The following is a 26,680-nucleotide window of genomic DNA, read 5'->3' on the forward strand; positions in this document are numbered from 1 at the left end:
TAAGCTCGTGCTACAGAGGTTTGAGTAGCATGATGGTGAAATCACGTTGATATTTTGGCTACTAAATTTGCCTGATTTGAATCTGATGAAGAACAGCTGGGACACTATCAAGCGCCATTTCCATACCCACAAACCATCGGCCCATAATTTAAGGGAATTTCGTGACCTTTGCGTAGACTTCTGTTGCATGTACCTCTGGAAGCCTACCAAGGACTTTCTGAATCCATAACACGTGGAATAATTGCTGTATCGTGCTCCAGAGGTGAGCCAACACGGTATTAAGCAGGTGATCATAATGTTTTGGCTCATCAATGTATAGGAGGTGGAGAGAGAATAATCCAAAACTAAGTAGAATTACTCCATTACATTCTTTTTATTTGGCAGAAAATTAACAAAATTTGAATCAGGCATCCAAAGCTTTTCTCCCTAGTGCCACAAGCCAATTTTGTTTCTCCTTTTGGGTCCCTTTACACTGTACAGAGAAGAAAAGTATCACTATTCCGTGTAAAACAGCTAACGCCCATGAAACCGGTATTAGATCATCGTAGTAAAGTTTGTTCAGACCAAATATCACAGCTACAATCGGTTTTCGAAATTCGATTTCCATTCCCTGTAATTTTTGTCGTATATAAACATGGCGTGCTTGAACAAAGAATTTCTCCACAACATTCATGGTGGTGTTAGTAAATTAAGTATCAATTTGAAGAGAGCTGGAACATGAGATAAAGTTAGTGAACTGCTAATAGATGTTAACTCTGAAATTATTGGTATATCAGAGAACCACTTAAATAATTTGATAATTCCTTTACCAGGCTACAGATTAGCTGGCTGTTTCTCAAGGAGTTCCTTGCAAGGTGGGGGAGTGGCTCTGTATGTAAAAAACAGTATTTCATTTGAGTCCATAGACGTATCATGACACTGCACTGAACAGATATTTGAAATTTGTGCAGCGTTAGTTGAATTTAGTGAAACTAAACTTCTAATTGTTGTTGTTTATAGGTCCCCTAACTCCGATTTCAGAGCATTTCTGCTCAAGCTAGAGAGGGTTCTTGATTCACTGTGTAGGAAGTACTAGAAAGTAGTTATATGTGGTGACTTCAATATTAATTTTGTATATGATTGTGCAAGAAAAAGGATGTTGGTAGATCTCCAAAATTCATATGATCTGATGCAAACTGTGTTTTTCCAACTAGGGTGCAGGGGAACAGTAGCACAGTCATAGACAATATTTTTATTCATTCTTCATCACTAGTTGGGCATTCTGATAGTAAAAGGGTGAACGGCCTTTCAGACCATGATGCACAAATTTTAACACTAAAAGTTTTTTGTACTCAAACCAATGTCATATTTAATTACAAACTACGTAGGAAAGTTAATCCAAAAGCAATAAAGGGTTTTTTTAAAACTTGTCAAGAAACAAGAGTGGCAAGAAGTTTATAGTGCCGATAATATAGATGATAAATACAATGCTTTCCATAACACATTTCTCATGCTCTTTGAGAGTTGCTTTCCATTAGAACATTCTAAACGGGGTACTAGCAGTAATGGACAGCCCGGTTGGCTGACTGGTGGGATAAGGATATCATGTAGAACAAAGTGGGAAATATTTCAAAATGTTAGAAGTAGTCACAATCAAGCTACAGTAGCCCATTACAAATAGTATTGTAAGGTGCTTAAAAATGTTATTAGTAAGGCAAAAAGTATGTGGTATGCAAATAGAATAGCTAATTCACAGGATAAAATTAAAGCCATATGGTCAGTTGTGAAGGAAGTGTCTGGTCAGCAGCACAAGGTTGATGATATAAAGTCAGTTCGCAGTAATAATATTTCTGTTACTCATAAATCAGATATATGTACAGTATTTAACAATCATTTTCTGAGCATTGCTGTTGAATTAAATAAAAATTTAATTTCTACAGGAAATCATATAAATTTCTTAGCAAATGCCTTTCCGAGATTGACGTCTGAAATACTCCTCTGTGATACAGACCAGAGGGAGATTGAGTCAATAATTAAATCACTGAAGACTAAGGACTCATGGTTATGATGGAGTGTCTAGCAGAATATTAAAGTACGGTGCTGTACATGTTAGCCCTGTATTTAGCCATATTTGTAATTTTTCCTTTATGAATGGTCAGTTTCCTGAGTGATTAAAGTACTCAGTAGTAGCTTCATAAAAAGGGAGAAAGGGATAATGTAGATAATTTTAGACATATTTCTATGCCATCAGTGTGTGTATGTAAGGTTAATTGATCATTTTATACCACACGATTTGCTATCAAATGTCCAGTTCGGCTTTAGAAGTCGTTTGACAACTGAAAATGCTATATTTTCTTTTCTCTGTAAGGTACTGGATGGGCTAAACAAAAAGTTTCGAACGCTTGGCGGCGTATTTTTTGATTTAACAAAGGCATTTGACTGTGTTGATCTCACACTATTGCTCTAGAAGTTGGACCATTATGGAATAAGAGGAGTAGCTCACAATGGTTCACCTCTTACTTTAGCAACAGGCAGAGGTCATTATTCACAATGTTGATAGCGGCTGTGATGTGGGATCTGAGTGGGGTACTGTCAAGCGGGGGGTGCCCCAGGGATCAGTGTTAGGGCTGCTTCTGTTCCTTATTTATATAAATGATATGCCCTCTAGTATTATGGTTGCTCTAAAATATTTCTGTTTGCTGATTTCACTAGCTTGGTAGTAAAAGATGTTGTGTGCAACATTGACTCGGTTTCAAGTAGTGCAGTACATGACCTCAGTTCATGGCTTGTGGAAAACAAACTAACGTTAAATCACAGTAAGACTCAGATTTTACAGTTTGTAACACACAATTCAACAAAACCTGACGTTTTAATCTCTCAGAACGGGCATATGATTAGTGAAACTGAACAGTTCAAATTTCTAGGTGTTCAGATAAATAGTAAGCTGTCGTGGAAAGCCCACGTTCAGGATCTTGTTCAAAGACTTAATACTGCCTTTTCCACTATTCGAACGATATCAAAAGTGAGTGATACTTCGACACGTAAATTAGTCTACTTTGCTTATTTTCATTCACTTATGTCGTATGGTATTATGTTTTGGGGTAACTCTTCCCATTCTAGAAGGATATTTTTGGCTCAGAAACGGGCGGTTCGGGCAATAACTGGTGTGAGTTCACGAACCTGTTGTCGATCTCTGTTCACGAGTCTGGGTAGTTTGACATTGGCCTCTCAATATGTATATTCCTTATTGTCGTTTCGTGTTACCTATATTAGTTTATTTCCAAGAATAAGGAGCTTTCACTCGGTTAATACTCGGCAGAAATCAAACCTCCATTTGGACCGCACTTCCTCAACTCTTGTGCAGAAAGGTGTGCAGTATACTGCTGCATCCATTTTCAATAAGCTGCCACTCGAATTCAAAAATCTTAGCAGTAATCCACGCGCTTTCAAATCGAAACTGAAGAGTTTCCTCATGGGTCACTCCTTGTATTCTGTCTAGGAGTTCTTTGAAAAATTTGCCGATTCTTATTGTATTGCTGATAGCGTTTACTTAAACTTATGGACTGACTTTTTTTCGTGTTCATGAACATTTAATTTTATCTGTTATTACTTTTATGTTGTAAGTTCATGTACTGACACGTTCCATGACCTTGGAGATGTGCTCCTCAATTTGGTCCTACGGAACTTGACGTGTAAATAAATAAATAAATAAATAAATAAATAAAGTGGACATTAACTAATAACAATTCTACCAAAGAACCATTTATCATGGAATCTCAGAAAAACTTCACTGCACAACATAATTAAAGGGTCACTTTTTCGAAATTCCGTAATTGCCTCACACTGCAATGCAGAAGTTTAAATTTGGCTCGTAGGTGCCTACAACCTTCCTCTGAAATGGTGCAAAAGCGTGGAATCCTGTGACATCATCGTTGGGTTCGGCAATGCTTCAAACAGTATGGTGTCGACAACAGATTCGAAAAAAAGCCACAGTTCATAAATTGCAGGGAGATGTAAGGTGAGTTAATGCTGACACACTGATACCAAATTTCACCACAATTCTGGCTAACACCGCCGTGGACGCCACAATGGGAAAGCCGTTACGCCGCCTCTTGCCCAAATTTCACAGCTTCTTTTGATGTGTGTGCATGGAGATCAAAACGGCGATGCCCAGCGTTGAAATCACGTGGTTATCTGATCTGAGGCCGAAGGAAACATTTCAGGTACACCACCGCTCCGTATCGATACAAAAAGGCCTAAGGAGGTGCTATGAAAGGCATGAATGATAACACGCTTTCCCTTGGGGTGTTGATTTCCACACATCTTGCAGTCGAAAAAGACTTTTCATGATGCAGTGAGCAACCGGGCGATGTTCTCGACAATCTTTGATACGGCTGACACTCCTCTAGCTATTCAGCCCATGTCTAAGGACACTGTAGTGCTGGAAACCTACTGAGTGTGATCACAACCCTGTCGAGCGCAGCGCGACCGCAATTTTACTCTGGTATACTAGGTGAAATCACTAGGGGCCGTTTAAAACCACTTGACGAAATGTGGATGTGATCCGAAGCAGCAAAGGGTACTTATGCCTCTTCAGTCCTCCTGATTCGCACTCTCTTGTGGCATGATCATGGCGGTGCGACATTGAAACATGAACGTGATTAATCCTTTCAGACCCATTACCTAGAATTATGTAGATTTAATTTTACTGCCTTTTCTTTGCAACAGAAATATTTTTCCCCAGCGAAAATTTCATGTACACACTTTTGGGCATCCGTGTAAAAATATCTACAACTCAATGTGGCAGTTTGCAGAAGCTTGTGACCTCCAGGACACACAGAAGTGTTTGGTTACTTAGATTCCACTGTATAAATGAATATTACTATTGTTATTTGGCATGGTAATTATTGAATGATCAGTTTATTTATTACAGCAGTGAACATCTCAAAATCAGTTAATTTAGTGCCTAAAAAGAAGTCGGGTGCACTAAATATATTTTGAAAACGAGCACATATTTTTGTACAGATCTTGCACACAAATCACCAAAGAGCATTACAGCATAAAGAAAAATTTTCGTTTCTCTAGAAAAAATTCAAGTCTGAAATGGTTAAAATGGCAAAGGCTCCCTCCAAGGCTTTAGTATCACCCTCGTAGCCACCCGTGCATCTTTGTTGAACACTTCAGAAAATGTACCAAAGACAGCCAGTCGCTGATTATTAGAGTGGTCGTCACGTACTTAGACACCTCAAGGGTCGGCGGGTGTGGCCGAGCGGTTCTGGGCGCTTCAGTCTGGAACCGCGCGACCGTTACTGGATGGACGGACATTATTGACCTTTTATTCTACAATACTGTCTTCAAACAGCAGTCTGCAGCTGAATTGGATGATGAATCTCAGTTCTGAAAGCTACCTGATGAGGCTGAAGAGCAGATCAGTAGATGATATAAAAACTACTGATGTCATAATGATGTACTATTTTAATATGAAGTTGACACCAATTGTTCAAAAAAATTTGGTAGTAGGTGTGTGCTATGCTATTATTTCTAGTGGTCACTAATAATTTTGTGACAAGAATAAATATTTTGAAATCCTTATGTTATTTTTAATTTGTTCCCATAATTTTAAAACCAAACCATTTCCAGAAATGGTTATGTTGAAATTACAATTCCAAAAGTAGCTATGTTCCGAGTAAAACATTTATCGTAAATAAAAATATTGTGGTGTGATTTATGGGAAGTATAAATATAAATATAAAAGGAAATTGTAATAAATAAAAAATCGATACAAACAAAGTAACAACTGAGGAACAGTTTTTTGTCGCTTCTGAAAAATATTTGTTACATGGAGATAAAGACTTCGGGATCAGTCGACTCATTTTCAATCCAAACACTCAGTGGTTCCATTTTTTCCAAGGGTTTAAGTAAAAAATTAATTTTCTTAAGATATCATGTAATAAAAGGGCTTTTTTTTTTTAAATATATATATAAGCAACTGGCAAGAATTTTCTTCTAGAAAGTACTCCATCATATTCTATACTAAAAACAGAGATGTCTAATATTCTTTTCGGAATTTTTACTGACATTTGAAATTATCACTACCTGGAAATACTGCAGGACAGCGAGATGACCTCGAGGTGCCTATTTTCAGGGCAACCGCTATAGGCACCTGCGTGTCAGGCAGAAATTTCGACACTTCTGAGCTGAGTGGTGCTATGTTGCTGAATGAGGGGTATGAAAGGCATTTCACACCGGCACCTAGTAATAAGGGATTGGCTGTCTCTGTACGGGTACATTTTTAAAGCGCTCAACAAAGGTGCCACAAATGGTGGTGTAAAACTAGGGGGGGGGGGGGGGGGAGAAGGTTTTAGAAGGGACCCTTGGTCATTTTATTCACACGTATGTCAATGCCACTTCCCCCTCCCTCCCCTTCCCCCACACCACTATGACCACATCACAGAACGGCGCAAAATAGGAGGGCTGACAAAGCGTTAATACCGTTTGCTGCTTCGAATCATGTTACAGTTTCGTCGAATGGACTTGAACAGTCCCTAGTAGTTCCACCCTACCAGAGCAAAAATCGCGGTCACAATACACTCCAAAGGTTCGCGATCACATTCACTGTCATTGCAGACCTACATTGTCCTTAGAAAAGGGTTGAATAGACGGGGTGGGATGGGGGTGTCTGCAGTTCAAAGGTTGCGGTGAACGTCGTCCTGTTGGTCATTGCACAGTGCATTGCGAACTGTCGTTTTCGATTGCGAAATGTGTGGGAATCAAATCCCCAAGGAATGTGGTGTTGACACCTTCTATGCCACACTCTGAAGGGCTTTTTGTGGCGATACTGAGTGGTGGTGTATCTGAAATGTTTTCCTCGCAACCTATAAGAAAACCACATGATTTGAATTCGGTTAAAGTGTTAACATCGCGGTTCCGACCTCCATCACAGAGGTGTCAAAAGAAAGAGTGAAATGCGGAGGAGAGGGGTGTGAGCCAACCTTCCCATCGTTGGACACGTCTGCAGTGCGGCTAGGCAGACTTGCGGTGAAATCTGGTGTCAGTGTGACACCATTAACGCACCTTAAAGTTCACACGAACTCATGATCTCTGTGTCGCCACCTTGCTTTTTGAAACGTCGTCAAACCCAAGGATGATGTCGTAGGGTGCCATGTTTTTGCACCGGCACAGAGGAAGGTTTCAGGCGCTTTTAAGCCCAATTTAAGCTTCCAGCCGCAGTAGTACACAATTCCAGGGTTTAAAAGAAGTGATCCTTTTATTTGTGGTGGACAGTGGTTTCGTCCTTCACGGTCGTTCTCCTTGCACCTGATCCTAAATCTTCTAGCAGCGTTGTACCTCGAATTCGAGATCTTCTTTTCGTTTTAATAGTTTTCCAAAAACTATCAAAAAGTTCAATATAGAAAGTATTCACATGTAACTGAACGTTATTTACCTAATAGTAAAATCACCCTATGTGATCAAAAGCATCCGGACACCTGGCTGAAAATGACTTACAATTTCGTGACATCTTCCATCGGTAATGCTGGAATTCAGTATGATGTTGGCCTCTCCTTAGCCTTGTGACAGCTTCCACTTAAGGTGCTCAGTCCGGAACCGCGCGACTGCTACGGTCGCAGGTTCGAATCCTGCCTCGGGCATGGATGTGTGTGATGTCCTTAGGTTAGTTAGGTTTAAGTAGTTCTAAGTTCTAGGGGACTGATGACCACAGCAGTTAAGTCCCATAGTGCTCAGAGCCATTTGAACCATCTGAACAGCTTCCATTCTCGCAGGCATACGTTCAGTCAGGTGCTGGAAAGTTTCTTGGGAAATGGCAGCCCATTCTTCACGGAGTGCTGCTGCACTGAGGAGAGGTATCGATGTCGGTAGGTGATGCCTCGCACGAAATCGTCGTTCCAAAACATCCCAAAGGCGGTCTGTAGGATTCAGGTCAGTACTCTGAGCAGGTGCGTCCATTACAGGAATGTTATTGTCGTGAAACCACTCCGCCAGAGGCCGTGCATTATGAACAGGTGCTCGATAGTGTTGAAAGATGCAATCTCCATCCCCGAATTGCTCTTCAACAGTGGGAAGTAAGAAGTTGCTTAAAATATCAGTGTAGGCCTGTGCTGTGATAGTGCCACGCGAAACAACAGTGGGTGCAAGCCCCCTCCATGAAAAACACGATCACACCATAACACCACAGCCTCCGAATTTTACTGTTGGCACTAATACGCTGGCAGATGATGTTCACCGAGCATTCCCTGCTATCGGATCGCCAAATTGTGTACCGTGATTTGTCACACCACACAAAGTTTTTCCACTTTTCAATCGTCCAGTGGATACGCTCCTTAAGCCAAGCGAGGCGTCGTTTGGCATTTATCGGCGTGATGTGTGGCTTATGAGCAGCCGCTCGACCATGAAATCCAAGTTTTCTCGAATCTCCCGCCTAACGATCATAGTACTTGCAGTGGATCCTGATGCATTTTGGAATTCCTGTGTCATGGTCTGGATAGATGTCTGCCTATAACACATTACGACCCTCTTAAACTGTCGGCGGTCTCTGTCAGTCAACGAGCGATGTCGGCCTGTACGCTTTTGTGCTGTACGTGTCCCATCACGTTTCCACTTCAGTATCACATGGGAAACAGTGGACATAGGGATGTTTAGGAGAGTGGATATCTCGATACAGACGTATGACACAAGTAACACCCTATCACCTGACCACGTTCGAAGTCCGTGAGTTCCGCGGAGCGCCCCATTATGCTCTCTCACGATGTCTGATGACTACCGAGGTCGCTTATATGGAGTACCTGACAGTAGGTGGCAGGACAATGCACCTAATACGAAAAACGTATGCTTTTGGGGGTGTCTGGATACTTTTGATCACATAGTGCATATGTCAGATATCATACAAACAGTACTCTCTGATAGGAGAATGTTGTGGGTAGTGGGTACATATTATAAAGTGTTAACATTAGAAAGTCTGGTTGTTGGTAAACACAGTTTTTAAAACGTTTTGTGCTATTTTGTAAGAAAATCTCGCTTTCTTTCCTTACTCACCCCCTTCCCCCCCCCCCCCCCCTCCAACTTCATAAAACTGATATGAGTTGTCCGCATGGTGTTGCTGATGTGGGTGCCTGAGTTTGTGTGTGTGAGTGCGCGCGCGCGCGTGTGTGTGTAGGCGAATGGTAATACATATCATCCTCCCCCCTTCATCTCTGTCTTACTCCATATCTCGAAAGATGGTTCTAAGTTGTAGTATTATGGTATTCACATGAATAATAAAACAGCTGTAATGTGTCAGAAGTAGACTTAAAAGATAATTTGTCAGAGTTAATTGCAAAAGTCTGGAATATTAGAACAATAGAAAGTTATGAAACCACAGTGGAAACACCGGTTACTCTTCATGTGCTTTGTGGACGTATTGCAGACGCATTCCCGCCAATATTACTACCACGTCTACATGGCCAGTAGAGCCCGCATGGGATACGGTGGCCCATACGCAGTGACCTGTTTTCATCCCAAAAGCTGAGAGAGGTCATTCATTAATTCGGAATGAGAGGCCGACACTGTGTGCCACCTTTTGGCTGGTTAGCAATGACAGAATCGAGGTGCACGCCCTATTGTCTTTCTCAAACGAGTTTACATAAATTATTTGTTAAAAAAATTTCATTTTTTCTTTATTTTTAGCTTTATATGTCAGGTTAATTAGCAAGTGCTCATCATTTCGTTAATAGACATAGTTATTGTCATGTTTACGTGGAAGTAAGTCACTGCGCGTAATTCGAAAGAGTTTGCAATGAAAAATATGGGTCGCTACGATTTTCATTTGGAGCGAATTACGCAACATGTTGCAGAATGTGAAATTTCGCTAACATATTGAATTTTTCTTTAGACTTGGCTGGAGGTCTCTATCTGTAACCAATCTGGAGAAAACTGATCTGCCGTAGCACTGTCTGCGCCAGCAATAAAGCCAGAGTGAAATATCCACAACATTTCTCATATTTCATAAACGGACATTGAGATGAGATTTTGGCAAAAGATAGTATGCAAAGAGGAGAATACTTTGCCATATGGTTCTTATGTAAAACTTCATTATTCCACTAACTACAGACTTTTTAGATGACATAATGTAATTTTTAAGGGCCATCGATAGCTGGTGAAACGAGAAATTCTGTAGATTTTGGAACAACAGAGTGAAGACATTACACATTTATTTTGTACCGATGATGTGCTTTACTGACCTCACTTTTCTCAGTTTCTCACTTAATAAACCGCTGTTTCGGAATTCTCTCACAATTGCGTCTGCACAACACATTAATGAGGTGAGACTGTGTAAACTGTGCTGTGTTTTGACAAAAGAAGAAAATTTTAACATGGCAACAAGAGAAATGTGTAGGTTTTACTCAGAATTCGCCTCTCGTGATACTTCTCTAAAAGGTACAAATGGTTATCAAGCCAGGCTGTATTTTCGGCGGAATTCTTTTTAGATTGACAGATTTTAGATTGACAGATCTTTATCAGTGGTCACCATGCAAGTGTGGGCATGGAGATGCCCCGCTTAATATTTACAAAAAATGTGAGTTTAAGCTTCAGTTTATAGCGGCACTTCCTCTCCGGCACTCGGCATTTCGCCTACAGTGCCTGCCCGCGGCTCCAACCACTACGGCTATCACCACACATGGCCTGCCATCTGTGCAAACACACTAGCCACCGTATTCTGTGCGGACTCTAACAATGTGAACACGAAATACGACGAGTCGCTTTCTTGTGCGTACGGGCATATATTAAAAGCGCTCAAATGGAATCTCAAAAGCTGAATTTTTATAGCATATGAATTACACTCAAGAGCCAAAGAAACTGATACCCCTGCCCAATATAATGTATGGCCCCCACGAGCAAATGGCCCAAAACGATGTGGCATAAACCCGACTAATGTCTGGAGTAGTGCTCGAGGGAACTGACACCTTGAATCGTGCAGGGCTGTTCATAAATCGGTAAAAGAACGAGGGAGTGGAGATCTCTTCTGAACAGCGCTTTGGAAGGTATCTAGAGTATGCTCAGTAATGTTCATGTCTGGGGAGTTTGGTGGCCAGTGGAAGTGTTTAAAATCAGAAGAATGTTCCTGGAGCCACTCTAGCAATTCTGGACGTGTGGGGTGTCGCATTGTGCTGCTGTAATTGCCCTAGTCCGTCGGAATGCACAATGGACATGAATGGATACAGGTGATCAGATAGAATGCGTAGGTATGTGTCACCTGTCAGAGTCGTATCTAGACGTATCAGGGATCCCACATCACTCCAACTGCACACTCCCGACGCCATTACAGAGCCTCCACCAGCTTTACCAGTACCCTACTGACATGCATGATCCATGGATTCGTGAGGTTGTCTCCATACCTGTACAAGTCCATTTACTCGATACAATTTGAAACGAGACTCGTCCGACCAGTCAGCATGTTTCCCGTCATCAACAGTCCAATGTCAGTGTTGACGGGCCTAGACAAGGCGTATAGCTTTGTGTCGTGCAGTCATAAAGGGTACACGAAAGGGCCCTTCGGCTCCGAAAGCCCATATCGATCTTTGAATGGTTCGCACGCTGACACTTGTTGATGGCCCAGTACTGAAATCTGCAGCAATTTGAGGAAGGGTTGCACTTATATCACGTTGAATGATTGCCTTTAGTCCTCGTTGGTCCCGATCTTGCAGGATCTTTTTCCAGCCGCGATGTCGGAAATTTTATGGTTAACCGGATTCCTGATATTCACGGTACACTCGTGAAATGGTCGTACGGGAAAATCACCACTTCATCACTACCTCGGAGATGCTGTGCCCCTCGCTCGTGTGCCAATTATAACACCACGTTCAAACTCACTTAAATCTTGATAACCTGCCATTGTAGCAGCAGTAACCGATATAACAACTGCACCAGATGCCTATTGTCTTCTACAGGCGTTGCCGACCGCAGCGCCATATTCTGAGTGTTTACATATCACTGTGTTTGAATATGTATGCCTGTACCAGGTTCTTTGGCGCTTCAGTGTAGAATATGAAGGAACACCGAACAACTGGCCCTTATAGATTGGTATAGGAAACGAACACGCTATCCATAATACACTGATGCTGATAAGAAGAATAGTAACAATCGTATGATTTCTAATTAAGTTTACTGGAACTTATTTTCAATAAAACAGATGTTGAGATACAAATTAATATTAATACTTAGGGATCTGAAATGACTGATAGTACTTTTAATAATTATGTAAATCACGTTTTTCCTCATTTTGTTTGAAACATTCTTCTAGCTAAATGTAATCTAGCCTGAGTATTGAAGCTGTAGCATTAAGCGCCATAGACAAGGTTTTTGCGCTTTTTCAATGTGACCTGCCCGCTCCCCTACCCCCTTTAAGCACTAAAGTGTTTCTGCTGTATCTGCAACACTTGAGAACATTTCGCAGACACCTAAGGGGGTTTCCTAGCCTTCCGATTGAGTCTCGCATATAAGTGCAGAATGTGATTTCACTGCTACACTTCAATACACTAGAGAAAATTACCAGTACAGAATCACGAGATTTATTGTTACGTAAATGAAATAAAGTATTTAATTATCTTTCATCAAAAAAGTTCGCTTCCAAATTGCAAATCGTACCTTCATGTCTTTCTATGTGCAAACGAAATTACACTGCCCATGTTTCACATTTGTGACCCAAAACAAAGCGCCTCAAATTTTTCGTGTCCTAGGCGGCTGTCTATTTCGCCTATGGGGTAGGAAAATAACGTTGTTCATGCTTTATGTAAATTTTCTCTGCTGTTACTTGTTGTATACCTCCAGTTCTGGTTGCTCACCGATCATGAGAAGTTAATATGTCCATTTCGTCCCAAACCTGTAAAAATCGTCGCAACAAATTCATGTAGTGGTCGTCGCAACAGTCCAGTTGTAGTCAGACCCACCACCAATCATTAATTGTAGGCACCGTATTTTTCTGCCTAAAATAAGTCTTGTAAACGCATCTGTCACTCTCCATACTAACGATCGTGAAATTCATTTGCAGGGCGACAGATTGCCAATAGCAAGAAAAAATGCATATAAAAGAGAAAGTTCTGAACACTGAATATAAAAGCAAATGTTAGGAAGTAATGTTACTGAAGAATTCTGAAGATTAGGTAGGTAGATCGAACAACTAATGAGAAGGTACCGTACTGATCTGAATTGGGAAAAGAGAAGTTTTGTGGCAAAACTAAAAGTGGGACCGCTTTATAGGACACATTCTGAGACACCAAGGAGTAGCCCGTTTGATAATGGAGGAAAGTGTGTGTAGGCGCACGCGCGCGTGCGTGCGTGTGTTTGTGTTTGTTTGTGTGTGTGTGTGTGTGTGTGTGTGTGTGTGTGTGTGAGAGAGAGAGAGAGAGAGAGTGAAAGAGGGAGAGGTTGGGGTGCACGTACAGGATTGACTAGCATGGAGAACTACATCAAACCAGTCTTCGCACCGGGAACAACAACAACAATAATAATGCCACTTTAATAAAAGAATTTATGTTCTAATCAAGTAGGGACACCGCTGTAGCGCCTGACCTGTTGCGTGTTAGTTACTTTTAGCATCAACAAACACCCCTGCAGAGTAAATTTTCCACAAAGACAAAGTACAAAATGATTACCAATGAGCTCTCCTTTGTAGTTGTCACCTTCCCTTCCGCCACTAATATTTGTGGATGAGACACTACACGGTTTATGTATTAGCAATTCAGAATACCACTAATTTGATTTCAGATGGTATACAGTTTTAGTTTTTAGACGATTTGTGTCGGGAATTTTTAGTTATTTTTGCTCATGTTCTTGACTGCATGTGTTTCGCTCAAACTAACAGAAAGTCACCCTTTTATTCCGGCTCGGCCGATTCTTTTCGCCTTTGAAAACAGCCAGTATCAGGATCTTGGCCATTTGGAAACATCAGAGGTAATCGACCCCATTGATTAGACCACGCCTTTTCATGGTAAAAGGACCCAAACGGATTCAGCGTCTGTGCAGAGATTTAGAGGCCACAATAAAAGCACGCTCTATTTTCGTTTCCTCGTCAAGATGGATTGCTTTCAAAATTAGTGGATGGTAAATACATTCTAAAGACGAATCTTGGTGTCTCCTACCTTCTTCGTCCATTAGATGGGACGTCAAAATATATCTTTGGTAGCAATACCCCATTCGTGCATTATTAGTGCAAGAGGTTACAACTCGGAGTGTGTAGCACAACCAACTCTTTTTTCCATATGACGCATCTTCAAAAAATTCCTGAACATTTGTAATTTGGCGCCAATGGTGTGTTGGAGCGAAATGTGTTTGATATCTCTGCACACGCCAGTGTTTAATGTGTAACTGCCGGAAGTTTCATTGTTGTATCTCTCTTAGCTATTGTTCAGTGCTGTATTGAGTAGAACGTTGTGTCGCACAGTTTGCGAATTTCAAGATGGCAGACCTAGAGGAACAACGCGTCTGCATTAAACTTTGCTTGAAACTCAAATAAAATCTTTATGGACACACCAAATGATGCAGGAAGCCTACTGTGATGATTGCTTAAGCCGTACTCGGCGTTACGAATGATTCACATTTTAATCGAATCATGTCATGACATCCTGACACAGCATCTTGGAATGCATCATGTTGTTGCCAAGTTCGTCCCACAGCTCATGAGTCAAGACCAGACAGATCTTCGCCTCGCAATCTGTGAAGAGCTTTTGGACCGTGGAAATGAGAACGAGATGTTCCTTAAGAGAATCATAATTTGTGGTGATATGTGCGTCTATGGTTCAATCTTCACAATGGGTCAGGAAAGGTTCTCCAACACCAAAAAAAGCTCGTCAGGTCAGAGCAAAGGTCAAACCTATGCTGATAATTTTCTTTGATTTAAAGAATTAGTTCATCATGAATTCGTGCCACAGGGACAAAAGTATTAATCGATGGTACTGTGGGAGGCGTTGCCTGAAACGTGGCAACACAGTTCATGGCTCTTGCGTCACAATAACGACCCCGCACATCCACCCTGTTGGTGCGGGTCTTTTGCACAAAAAACGAAATCACTGTGCTGCCTCATCCTCCGTACTCTACAGATGTGGCCCGTGAGGACATATTTTATTTCCAAAGTTGAAAATCCCATTGAAAGGACGAAGATTTGCAACGAAAGATGATATAAAAGAAAATTCGCAGACGGCGCTTCGCGCGATCCAGCAAGAGGCGTACTAAGACTGCTTCCGAAAGTGAGGGCGACGTACCAATTGTGGAGGAGAGTATTTCCAAGGGGACTATGTCCAACATATGAAAAATAAGCGTAGAAAAATTTGGCCGACAAAATTCCGGAATTTTTTGAACAGATCTCGTATATACTTCGAACTGCTCACGCAGGATATATTACACTGTGCAAATTTCCTCAGTGGTATACCGGTGGGAAAAGACCCACCAAGGTTTATTAATAAAATTTGGAAATTGCTCGGAAGCAGAGCCTACTGCACTCTCAGTTCAAGAAAGGTTGTGAAAAAGATGACAGGTAAAAATGAGTAGAAATTCGTGCATCTGTAAATAGATTAATACGCGAAGCATACAACAGAACGCTACAATGGTCATTCTGGACCCCGTAGTGATCTTATCTCAAGACCTGGTGGTAGGTTACACACTAGTGCTAGTTAAATTCGAGGTAACCACCACTCCACTGCTCATGAGGAATTGTTCATTGTCGTCCGGGGGAACTTATATACTACTCACACACCTTCGGTAAGTGGATTAGTTACATTCAAGGTCATGCCATAAGTCAATACTGGTCATGTAGCCCTACCCATGCTGCTTAGGCAAGTGGACTAGTCCACCACATAGCTTGATACAGATCACACAAGATGAAATTGGCGGGAAACAACTGGATGAATGGAAGCGTATTGAAATCGTGGAGAATCGCTTCCCCTCATCCCAGGTCCAATAAGATTAATGCTCCCCCTTATCATTCTTTTCAGTTTTATAGTCCCATTCATTTGAGGTCTATGCATCATGGGGTAAGATTCAGGTGTGTTATGAACAAATTATTATTAATAATAATTCTGTAGTGGCAGATCCGGCCGGAGTGGCCGTGCGGTGCTAGGCGTTACATTCTGGAACCGCGAGACCGCTGTGGTCGTAGGTTCGAATCCTGCCTCGGGCATGGATGTGTGTGATGTCCTTAGGCTAGTTAGGTTTAAGTAGTACTAAGTTCTAGGGGACTGATGACCTCATTAGTTTAGTCCCATAGTGCTCAGAGCCTTTTTTTTTTTGTAGTGGCAGATTTCAAAATAATAATAGTGGTACAAGAAATTAACTAATCGTTTATGAGCAACAATTTTGTTTTTTGCAGTACATTTTTCACAATATTTTTTATGGTTTTATTCACATATGTAATCTATAAGTTTTTCTGATGACTTATGTACATAACTTTATTTACAAAGCTATTTTTTATATACAGTAATTTGCAAAGATATTTTTTTACAATTTTTTTGTTGGTGTATTCACATATCCATTTCTACATGTATATACCGTGGTGTCATTTGGAAAGTTATTTTCTGATGACATATGTAGTTTACTGATACTGTAAGTTTCATTTCTTTACATTAAACTGACCGAGAAGAATAATTTTAATACTACGTTTCCTATTTTGTTTCTGCATACAAACATTTGCATTTTAATAATTTTATTTCTGATCATTCTATACATAGTATTTTCATTTTCCTTCTGATCACTCTACATATGTTATACATGACGTGGATCATGCTAACAGATAGAATATCCACTGGTTGATCTGAGTCTTAAATTTTCTTGGTGTTATTAAGCATACGTGACTCCTTGAGAAACCCAGTATTGACCCTATTGAGCCTTTGCGGCTCAAGTATGTTGTCTGCTTTGTCGTTTTTATCTCTGTTTTAGAAGTAATAACGTCTGACCTAAGTCAAATCCTTTTACAGATTGTTCTATAATTGCATTTATATTGTCAATGTTGTACGAGCCAGGAGGAATCTGGACAATTTCACCACCTCCTAGTACCTGAAGTTTATTGTTTGCTTCAGTGTTATTTGGAATACTGTTATAAGTTAACAGACTGTTCAGTGAAATACTGCATTCACCCTTACTTGGGTCTGTTGGGGTGGGAAGTGGGGAGGGGGTCGGGAAGTAACTTGTCACTAATATAGATGAGTGCTCTTTTAAGCGTGAACGACAGTTTTCGTTCTTATACACATTCGTTTATTTTAATCATTGTTAGGATGCTGATAAACTCGCCGTTGGGCGCCCATAAAATCTCCAAACACCACACACACACACACACACACACACACACGAGGTCAGGGTATTATTTCTGACACTTTTTATGGGATGGAATTTTTTGAACATTCCGTAGGTTTCTTCTTCAGTGTACAATGAGCTGCATTCATAATTTATTTGAAATTTATTCCAACGCTCAATTTAAGTTTGTAACACATTGCTTTATCAACAGCAAATGCCGCAGTATGTTGTCCTATGCCTATGTCCCTTCTTCGACGTATTTGCTTGGCTTTATCAGGTAAAATTCCATCTGCTGCCTGACGTTCTGTCAAACCTTGATTTGCAGCATACGCTGAATTATGCTTCTTGCAGGGTTTGTCAAGAAGATTAATCAACACGAACCAGGCAACACTTTACCAAAAATATCACACCTACTTCTCACATGCTTCCTAGCACTTTATACTGCTGTACAGTCTCAGGTCTGCACACCCTGTCATACACGAAATCACGAGCGTTCACCCAACCGTTTTGTGATGAAGGGAAGCCAAGAGGTTTTACTAAAGCCTTGTTCCTGCAATGCCTTATGACACGCTCTATGAGAAACATGTCGGGTTCAGAATTTTTCTGTGATTCCTCAGCATAAAAACTCTCTTTCATTTCTTTATTTTAATTGTCCTTTAAGACGTAAGTTCTCAGGTTTGTTCTCTATATTTTGGGTACTGTAAATATCGCCATTGACCAAATTGTGAAGTAAGGCTTCTCAAATACAGTTTTGTATTTCGAAATACACACCAAATCCCCTACATTGAATTTCTGCGTGTGTGTATCCACCATCTTAATACGATTGTATACTGTATTCAGAAGCACATTGTCAGATACATAAATAAGTCTAATCTTAATCAAATTATGTTCACCTAGATTATACTCCCCAATAATTTTGGTGGAATGGCTAGCCATTTGTATGACTATGAAGATTAAGTTGCATCCACATATGGTTTTTGATGGTTCTTTGCAGATGCTCCACAATATTCGCTTTTATGTGAGAGAATGTTGAGTAGGGATTATTCTGTATCACTCCACAACCGACTTGAAATAATTATTGCAAAATTCGCCTTTGTGGTCAGTTTCTAGGTTATCAAGACCACAATTCATCCCAGTCTGCAAAAATTGCTCTAACACCTGAACAACTTCCCTCCCAGCCTTTGCCTTCACAGGAAGGGCTCATTCAAATTTTGAATATGTATCTGTGATCATTAAAATGTATTTGAAACATTTATTTGATCATGAATATACACGTTTGCACAGGAATGTTTTGGGAGCAGGCCTATGGAGTTCATGGACCATTGTCTCCATTCAGTACGTGTCCTTTTCGAAGCTCCGAAATCATTTATATTATTTCATTTGTGTGTGAACTGTATTCCCTGGAGTGGTTAATGCTGTCAGTAGATGTTCTACGATTTCATTGGACTCACGGTAATGTACATATCGATTTCATTGGACTCACGGTAATGTACATATCGATTTCATTGGACTCACGGTAATGTACATATACGCCAGAGGTATTGTGTTCAGCTATTTATGCTGAAAGTCAATACTTTTGTCTTCGCTATGCACACTGCTTAGTGCTATTCTACTGTTTTCACTTTTTAATCATCCTTATGGAGTGTCCCCTCGCCTGAGTGCGTTAACAATATGTAATATTTCAGCATATGATATCTTCTCTTTTGTCAAATACTGTTCGAGATTTGAAGTTTTTAGGAATATTACCTCCACTAAAGTAGGTGTCTGCTGAAACTCCCTTTCTCCACCATGTATGGTATCCTTTGTTAATCATAGATGTAGCTTTCTCAGGATATGGGGTGATCTCAACTGACCCCATACGTCGTAAACACTGTCTCATTTTCTTCTGCTGCCATCTGGCGCCATTTGTGAGAGCTGTTTAATAATTTCTGTTGTTGTTGTTGTTGTCTTCAGTCCTGAGACTGGTTTGATGCAGCTCTCCATGCTACTCTATCCTGTGCAAGCTGCTTCATCTCCCAGTACCTACTACAACCTACATCCTTCTGAATCTGCTTAGTGTACTCATCTCTAGGTCTCCCTCTACGATTTTTACCCTCCACACTGCCCTCCAATGCTATATTTGTGATCCCTTGGTGCCTCAAAACATGTCCTACCAACCGATCCCTTCTTCTAGTCAAGTTGTGCCACAAACTTCTCTTCTCCCCAATCCTATTCAATACCTCCTCATTAGTTACGTGATCTATCCACCTTATCTTCAGTATTCTTCTGTAGCACCACATTTCGAAAGCTTCTATTCTCTTCTTGTCCAAACTAGTTATCGTCCATGTTTCACTTCCATACATGGCTACACTCCAAACAAATATTTTCAGAAATGACTTCCTGACACTTAAATCTATATTCGATGTTAACAAATTTCTCTTCTTGAGAAACGCTTTCCTTGCCATTGTCAGTCTACATTTTATATCCTCTCTACTTCGACCATCATCAGTTATTTTACTTCCTAAATAGCAAAACTCCTTTACTACTTTAAGTGTCTCATTTCCTAATCTAATTCCCTCAGCATCACCCGATTTAATTTGACTACATTCCATTATCCTCGTTTTGCTTTTGTTGATGTTCATCTTATATCCTCCTTTCAAGACACTGTCCATTCCGTTCAACTGCTCTTCCAAGTCCTTTGCCGTCTCTGACAGAATTACAATGTCATCGACGAACCTCAAAGTTTTTACTTCGTCTCCATGAATTTTAATACCTACTCCAAATTTTTCTTTTGTTTCCTTTACTGCTTGCTCAATATACAGATTGAATAGCATCGGGGAGAGGCTACAACCCTGTCTCACTCCTTTCCCAACCACTGCTTCCCTTTCATGTCCCTCGACTCTTATGACTGCCATCTGGTTTCTGTACAAATTGTAAATAGCCTTTCGCTCCCTGTATTTTGCCCCTGCCACCTTTAGAATTTGAAAAAGAGTATTCCAGTCAACATTGTCAAAAGCTTTCTCTAAGTCTACAAATGCTAGAAACGTAGATTTGCCTTTTCTTAATCTTTCTTCTAAGATAAGTCGTAAGGTCAGTATTGCCTCACGTGTTCCAACATTTTGACGGAATCCAAACTGATCCTCCCCGAGGTCCGCATCTACCAGTTTTTCCATTCGTCTGTAAAGAATTCGCGTTAGTATTTTGCAGCTGTGACTTATTAAACTGATAGTTCGGTAATTTTCACATCTGTCAGCACCTGCTTTCTTTGGGATTGGAATTAGTATATCCTTCTTGAGGTGTGAGGGTATTTCGCCTGTCTCATACATCTTGCTCACCAGCTGGTAGAGTTTTGTCATGACTGGCTCTCCCAAGGCCGTCAGTAGTTCTAATGGAATGTTGTCTACTCCGGGGGCCTTGTTTCGACTCAGGTCTTTCAGTGCTCTGTCAAACTCTTCACGCAGTATCGTATCTCCCATTTCGTCTTCATCTACATCCTCTTCCATTTCCATAATATTGTCCTCAAGTACATCACCCTTGTATAAACCTTCTATATACTCCTTCCACCTTTCTGCCTTCCCTTCTTTGCTTAGAACTGGGTTTTTATGGGTCTGAATATTTCAAAGAGAGACGCTTCATGTTCCAGTTACCATAGTTTTAAGAGTCATAGTTTCCGATGAATTGCTTTCTGCATTTCTATAACTTAGGATTTTGTCGACATACTGGTTACACTTTAATATGCTCACTACTTATATAATGTTATAAACAGTTTTCTCAAGCTCATCAGTTTATCCATTTATCGTATTGAGTAACCTCAGAAGGGTTTCATTGCTTCTTCCCGAGTTTTTCTTCTGAGATGTGTACAGGAGGAAATTTGTATCTATCTTCTAACGATTTTGGACCTTTAAAGTTACTGTAAGAACGTCGTTGATCTTTGAATTTCTCACCTTGATTTATGACTGTGTTCTGTCATTCAATTGCTGCACCTGAGATTCACCTTTTGTAGCTGCTGCTTTGAGAATGTTAACCAATTCTGTTAACATAGTGCCAACTGCTTGCTCCCTTTGCTGGGTTCTGTCATTCAGCTGAGATTCAACTTTCATAGCTGCTGCTTTGACACCAGTATCCAATTTTGTTAATCTTTCGTTGATGTTCTCGATTTTTCTGTTGATGTATAACTGTATGTGTTTTGCTTGTGCTTCATCCTACCAGAATGAGCGCACTGCAAATGTGCAAATTCATTCCTAGTCTACGTATGTATTGGTACACTGCCTTTTACGCAGAATATCCTCGAAATTTCATCTACATCAGCCATCATTCAATTTCCTCGTTTCATCAATAACCAGAAAGCCATACTGTCAGTTTTTCCAGCAGTCCCTACATAGAGTAACAAATTCATTGAAAGGCAAGTTGATTCCTGGGGGGGGGGGGGGGGGGGGTGAGGAGGGTGCTGTACTGCTTCATGTCCACCTTCTGAAAATATTGTAATCTAGTTATGTATTTAACATTTTAAAATTTGGAAAAAATAAGTGTTGTTTTTAATTAATTCTTCTGTCAGATTCCATAATTGTTGAGTGAAACTTAACACAAAAGTTTGCTACTGGATGTGACTTTTCAACACGAGTGTCATATTCAATATTTTCGAGTTTCGGATCCCTGCTTACATATCACTGTCTCTTTAATAGGTATTTTGTTAATGAAAGCCAAGGACAATTAATGAAACTGGTATTTTTTAAATTTCCTGTGATAGTCATAACGTTCCCTTTCTTCCCTTTCCCTTATTAGCGCACGTTGTTGGAAATGCGTTGGTATTGCTAAGAGTGTACTAAAAGATATTTTCGCATTCTTGACTCCATTCACACATCAATATCTCTAAAAAATCGGTTGTTAATAAAAGTCATCGAAAAGTAACGAACTTCGCTTTTTTAAAATTTTTGTGAGTGTCATAAGTCCCCGTTCCCCATCCATCAGCCTTTCCCCATGGGCAGTACACATTATTGAAAATACATTGGCATTGGTAGTGTTAGAGAACCAGAGACAATAATTTCTAGAAATACATGAAATTTAAAAAGTCTGTGCTTCAGATTCCAGAGAGGAGGGCGGAAGGTAGGGAGGGCAAGTGATTCCTCTTACCTCCTTGTGTGTGACTGCGGCAGCGCCAAGTCTAGCAACATATACTCTTAGCTAACTTATGGCTCTTGCTGTGGATCGCTGCTGGTACATACTGGCATTCGGAAATCCCGGGATTACGGAGCAGCCACTTTTCGACGTATTGGGTGTCCCCAATGGAGCTCAAAAAGTTATTTTTCGGTAGAAAAAGAGATGTTACTTGTAATTTATGCAGTTCAAAAAAATCACTGGAGATTCCCAAAGCCCAAAGCTTCCGTGTCATCTGTCACCGATGTCCCAGGTGGTTGAATTTATGTCTTATATTCTCCATTTGATAACGTCTTTCTCATTCTGTATCCTTGGCAGCAAGATATATGTGTACAATAAACGTTAATTCGCTATGAATTAAGGTCCTTGCATGCCTCAACGACTTTAAGTGCAACCACATCAGAAAAGAACATATGTCGAGAGATTAGACTAACATACGATTGCTGAACAGGAGCAGCAGCCTTTTCAACAGTTGCAGGGCAACAGTCTGGATGACTGTCGGGACTGACATTGTAACATCAGTCAACATGACCTCACTACGTTGGTACTTTGGATGGCTGAAAGCAAGCCATTATATTTCCTAAAAGAATGCCGCTGTACTGCATGGCTTATTGATGACGGCGGCGTCATCTTGCACCAAATATTCCGGAGGGGGGGGGGGGTTAAAATAGTCTCCCATTCAGATGTCTGGGCAGTGAATACTCAGGAGAATGTTGGTGTCAGAAAAACTGAACTGATGTTCTACGTATCGGAGGGTGGAATGTTAGATACCTTAATAGATTACGTAGCTTAGAGAATTTAAAAACTGAAACGATATGTTGAATTTAGGTATCGTGTGAATTCGTAAGCTGTGGTGGCAGGAAGAGCAGGGCTTGTGGTCTTGTGGTCAAGTGGGAACAGGGTAATCAATACTAAATCAAATAAGTGTAACGCAAAGGTAAGGCTTAACTATGAACACAATAGAAATGCAAGTGAGTTGCTATAAACAGCTTGGTGAACGCATAATTGTTGTCAAGACGGACACCAAGCCAATACCCAACTCAGTGACACAAGTTTATAAGAGTACTAGCTCCACAGTTGATGAAGATATTGAAAGAATGTATGATCTGCATCTACATGACTACTCTGAAATTCACACTTAAATGCCTGACAGAGCGTCCAACAACCCACTTTCAATACATTTCTCTACCATTCCACTTTCGAACAGCACGCGGAGAAACAAACTTAAGCCTTTCAGACCGGAATTTTTTCTGGAGAAAGGACAAGTTTTCTTTGTTTGGTGGTGTTCTTAGGTGATTTCTTAATGATTTTGGATGCAAGATTTACACAATGATATGTATCTGTTTTCAAAATATGCTTTGTACACTTGGCTTCATTTTATGGACTAAAATAACTAATTATGAAATACTGTCTATTGTTGTTCCCGCGTGCCGTTCGAGAGTGGAACGCTAGAGAGACAGCATGAAGGTGGTTCATTGAACTCTCTGCCAGGCACTTTATTGTGAATAGCAGAGTAATCACGTATATGTAGATGTAATAAATAAAATGATCATTCAATAATTAACAAGCAAAATAACAATATTCAGTTAGACAGTGGAATGTAGTGGAGCAACTAAAACCATGTATTCTGATGATAACGAGCTGCTGCGTAGTTCTACATTGACTTGCTCACATTTTGAAAGTGATACCGAAGAGTTGGCAGCACTTGCACATCACGAAAGGGCTGAACATTTACAAATTAGTACCTTAGGTTTCCACTGGGGAAAAATAATTCTGCTGCGGTTAAGACATAGTAAAAGGTAACGTACACAATTGTAGCCAGAGGTTCTGAAAGCGTTAAATCTTGCTGTGTGGCTTTGGTTTCTCTTATTTTATTAAATGTTTATTTACCCCTGTGTACGTGCATGTCAACGAAATATTTTCACATTTGGAAAGGAACGTTGGAGATTGACATTTCGTGAAAAGATCTCGCTGGAACGAAAAACCCCTTTATTTTAGTGATGAAATATAAGAAATTATTGAGTCCGTTAAATGAATATCAGGAGTTCAGTTGGTAAGCCAGTACTAAGAAAAGAAGGGAAGACTCAAAGATAGAAGGAATACAAAATAACTCCCCCCGAACAGGCCATGAAGGCCCAACGGCACCGACCGGCCGCCGTGTCATCCTCAACCACCGGCGTCACTGGAGCGGATAGGGAGCGGCATGTGGTCGGCGCACCGCTCTTCCGGCCGTTGTTAGTTTATAAGACGGGAGCCGCTACTTCTTAATCAAGTAGCTCCTCTGTTTGCCTCACAAGGGCTGAGTGCACCCCATTTGCCAGCAGCGCTCGGCATACCTGATGGTCACCAATCAAAGTGCTAGCCCAGTCCTACAGCACTTAACTTCGGTGATCTGACGGGAACCGGTGTTCCCGCTGCGGCAAGGCCGTTGGCCATAAAAGGAATATACAGGAGGGAAAAAAGACAGTATTCCATATTTTGAGAGGCGGTAGTGTGTACCAAAACAACACTAAAATGTCCAGTGAATGTGGGCGCTAAAATGTATACCTCCAGAACTATTGAGCACTTGTTCATCTTCGCTTCCGTGGAACACAGATTTTCGATTGCAAGCTCTTTGCTATTACGAATGACAGAATGCACCAAACAAATGACGACACATACATATGTTATTTCCATGGATACAGCATGCAGTAAACATATGCTGCTGCTGTTATTGTAAACCGTATTCACAGTTCTGGGTAAGTGCAACGGATACATTAGTTCAATGGAACTAGTTTGTATTTTGATAAGTGTTTAAAATGCTTGTACATTTTAGTTTTAGCTTCGCACGTATCGGCATAATAGGTGCTTATTTTTCCACTTGGGAAAGGGCAGACATGATCTTCTGTAGCCGCACCATAACATTTCATTTGTCCACACCCAAGACAATGAGCGTTCATGGAAATCCTTAAAGTCGGCTATTAAGAGAGAAGATCGTATGGGGAGAAAGAGATGAACTATGTGTATTCCCGTACTTACATTTCCATAAATTACGCCTGTCGGGGAAATAACTTCCATCTGAAGCTCTCCCCATTTTTATCAGAGATATTGCCAGAATTTACCCTGGTTACGGAAAACAAGGAGTGCTGACGGCTGCCTATACCACACGTGGCATTATTCACGGTGAGGACGTCGTTGACGAATGAAGTAAGTACAAGGTGTACAACTTTGCTTCCGCTGTTTACAGATAGGTGGCGACAACGGTAAGTAGCGGTCGAAAGAAGCAGATCCCAGACCTCAGACAGTTAACTTGGACCTCGGTCAGCATAACCGCATTCAAACATTAGTCGATTTGTGTCTGCATCATAAAGTTGTTCTTGATTGAAAATGTCAGTTTACGAGCCTAATTCTCATAATTTTCGGGAGGTGTTAGTGTTTTGTTTCAATATGAAGAAAACAGCCACTGAGTCTCATCTAATGCTCTGAAGTACGGATGGTAAGGACGTTATTAGTGCAAGAACTTGTCCTCTGTGGTTTCAACGCTTCAAGAACGGTGATTTTAACGTCGTAGACCGGCATATTGGTGAAAGAGAAAATGTTTTCGAAGATACAGAATTGGAGACATTGCTGAGTGAAGACTCTCGTCAAACTCAAGAAGAATTGGCACGATTAGTGGGAATGACAAGGCAAGCCATCTCAAAGCGTCTCAAGGCTATGGAAATGATTCAGAAAGAAGGAACTTGGGTCCCGTTTGAGCTGAAACCAAGAGACGTTGAACGGCGTTTGAGTGTTTGTGAACAGTTGCTTTAGAGGCAAAAACGGATGAGATTTCTGCATCGTATTGTGAGCGGGGACGAAAAATGGGTTCATTACGAAAACCCTAAACGCAGAAAATCATGAGGATATCCAGGCCATGCTTCCACGTCGACGGCCAAACCGAAAATTCACGGCTCCATGATCATGCTCTGCATTTGGTGGGACCAGCTCGGCGTCGTGTACTATGAGGTGTTAAAACCAAGTGAAACAATCACAGGTGCTCGTTATCGAACGCAGCAATACAGCGAGAGGCACGATAAAGTGATTTTGCAGCACGACAACGTTCGACCTCACGTTGCAAAAGAGATCAAAACGCACATGAAAACATTAAAATGGGAAGTCCTACCTCACCCACCGTATTCTCCAGACATGGCTCCCTCTGACTATCGCGTGTTTAGATCAATTGCGCATGGCCCTTCTGACTAACACTTCCGAGTTCGTGAAGAAGTCACAAATTGCATCGATTCGTGGATCGCTTCAAAAGATGAACTATTTTTTC

The 26,680-nt window shown here is 40.8% G+C and overlaps 1 protein-coding gene and 1 pseudogene across 5 annotated transcripts in view; one reads left to right on the plus strand and one right to left on the minus strand.

Moving 5' to 3' along the window:
• Nucleotides 1-26,680, plus strand: part of LOC126273199 (cilia- and flagella-associated protein 161-like) — a 376,598-nt gene that overhangs the window by 33,622 nt on the left and 316,296 nt on the right. Inside the window, exon 1 of one of the 5 annotated variants that reach the window (XM_049976742.1) lies at nucleotides 25,045-25,124. The exons of 3 other annotated variants lie outside the window; for them this stretch is intronic. In XM_049976742.1, the coding sequence (XP_049832699.1) occupies nucleotides 25,050-25,124 (75 nt within the window). In that variant the 5' untranslated portion in view covers nucleotides 25,045-25,049. Of the gene's footprint in view, nucleotides 1-25,044; nucleotides 25,125-26,680 lie in introns of those variants that run through there. One more of the 5 variants, XM_049976739.1, reaches the window with a different exon arrangement.
• On the minus strand, nucleotides 24,702-24,819 carry LOC126274428 (5S ribosomal RNA; annotated as a pseudogene).

Source organism: Schistocerca gregaria, chromosome 5 (genome assembly GCF_023897955.1).
Source record: "Schistocerca gregaria isolate iqSchGreg1 chromosome 5, iqSchGreg1.2, whole genome shotgun sequence".
Taxonomy (NCBI): Eukaryota; Metazoa; Arthropoda; class Insecta; order Orthoptera; family Acrididae; genus Schistocerca; species Schistocerca gregaria.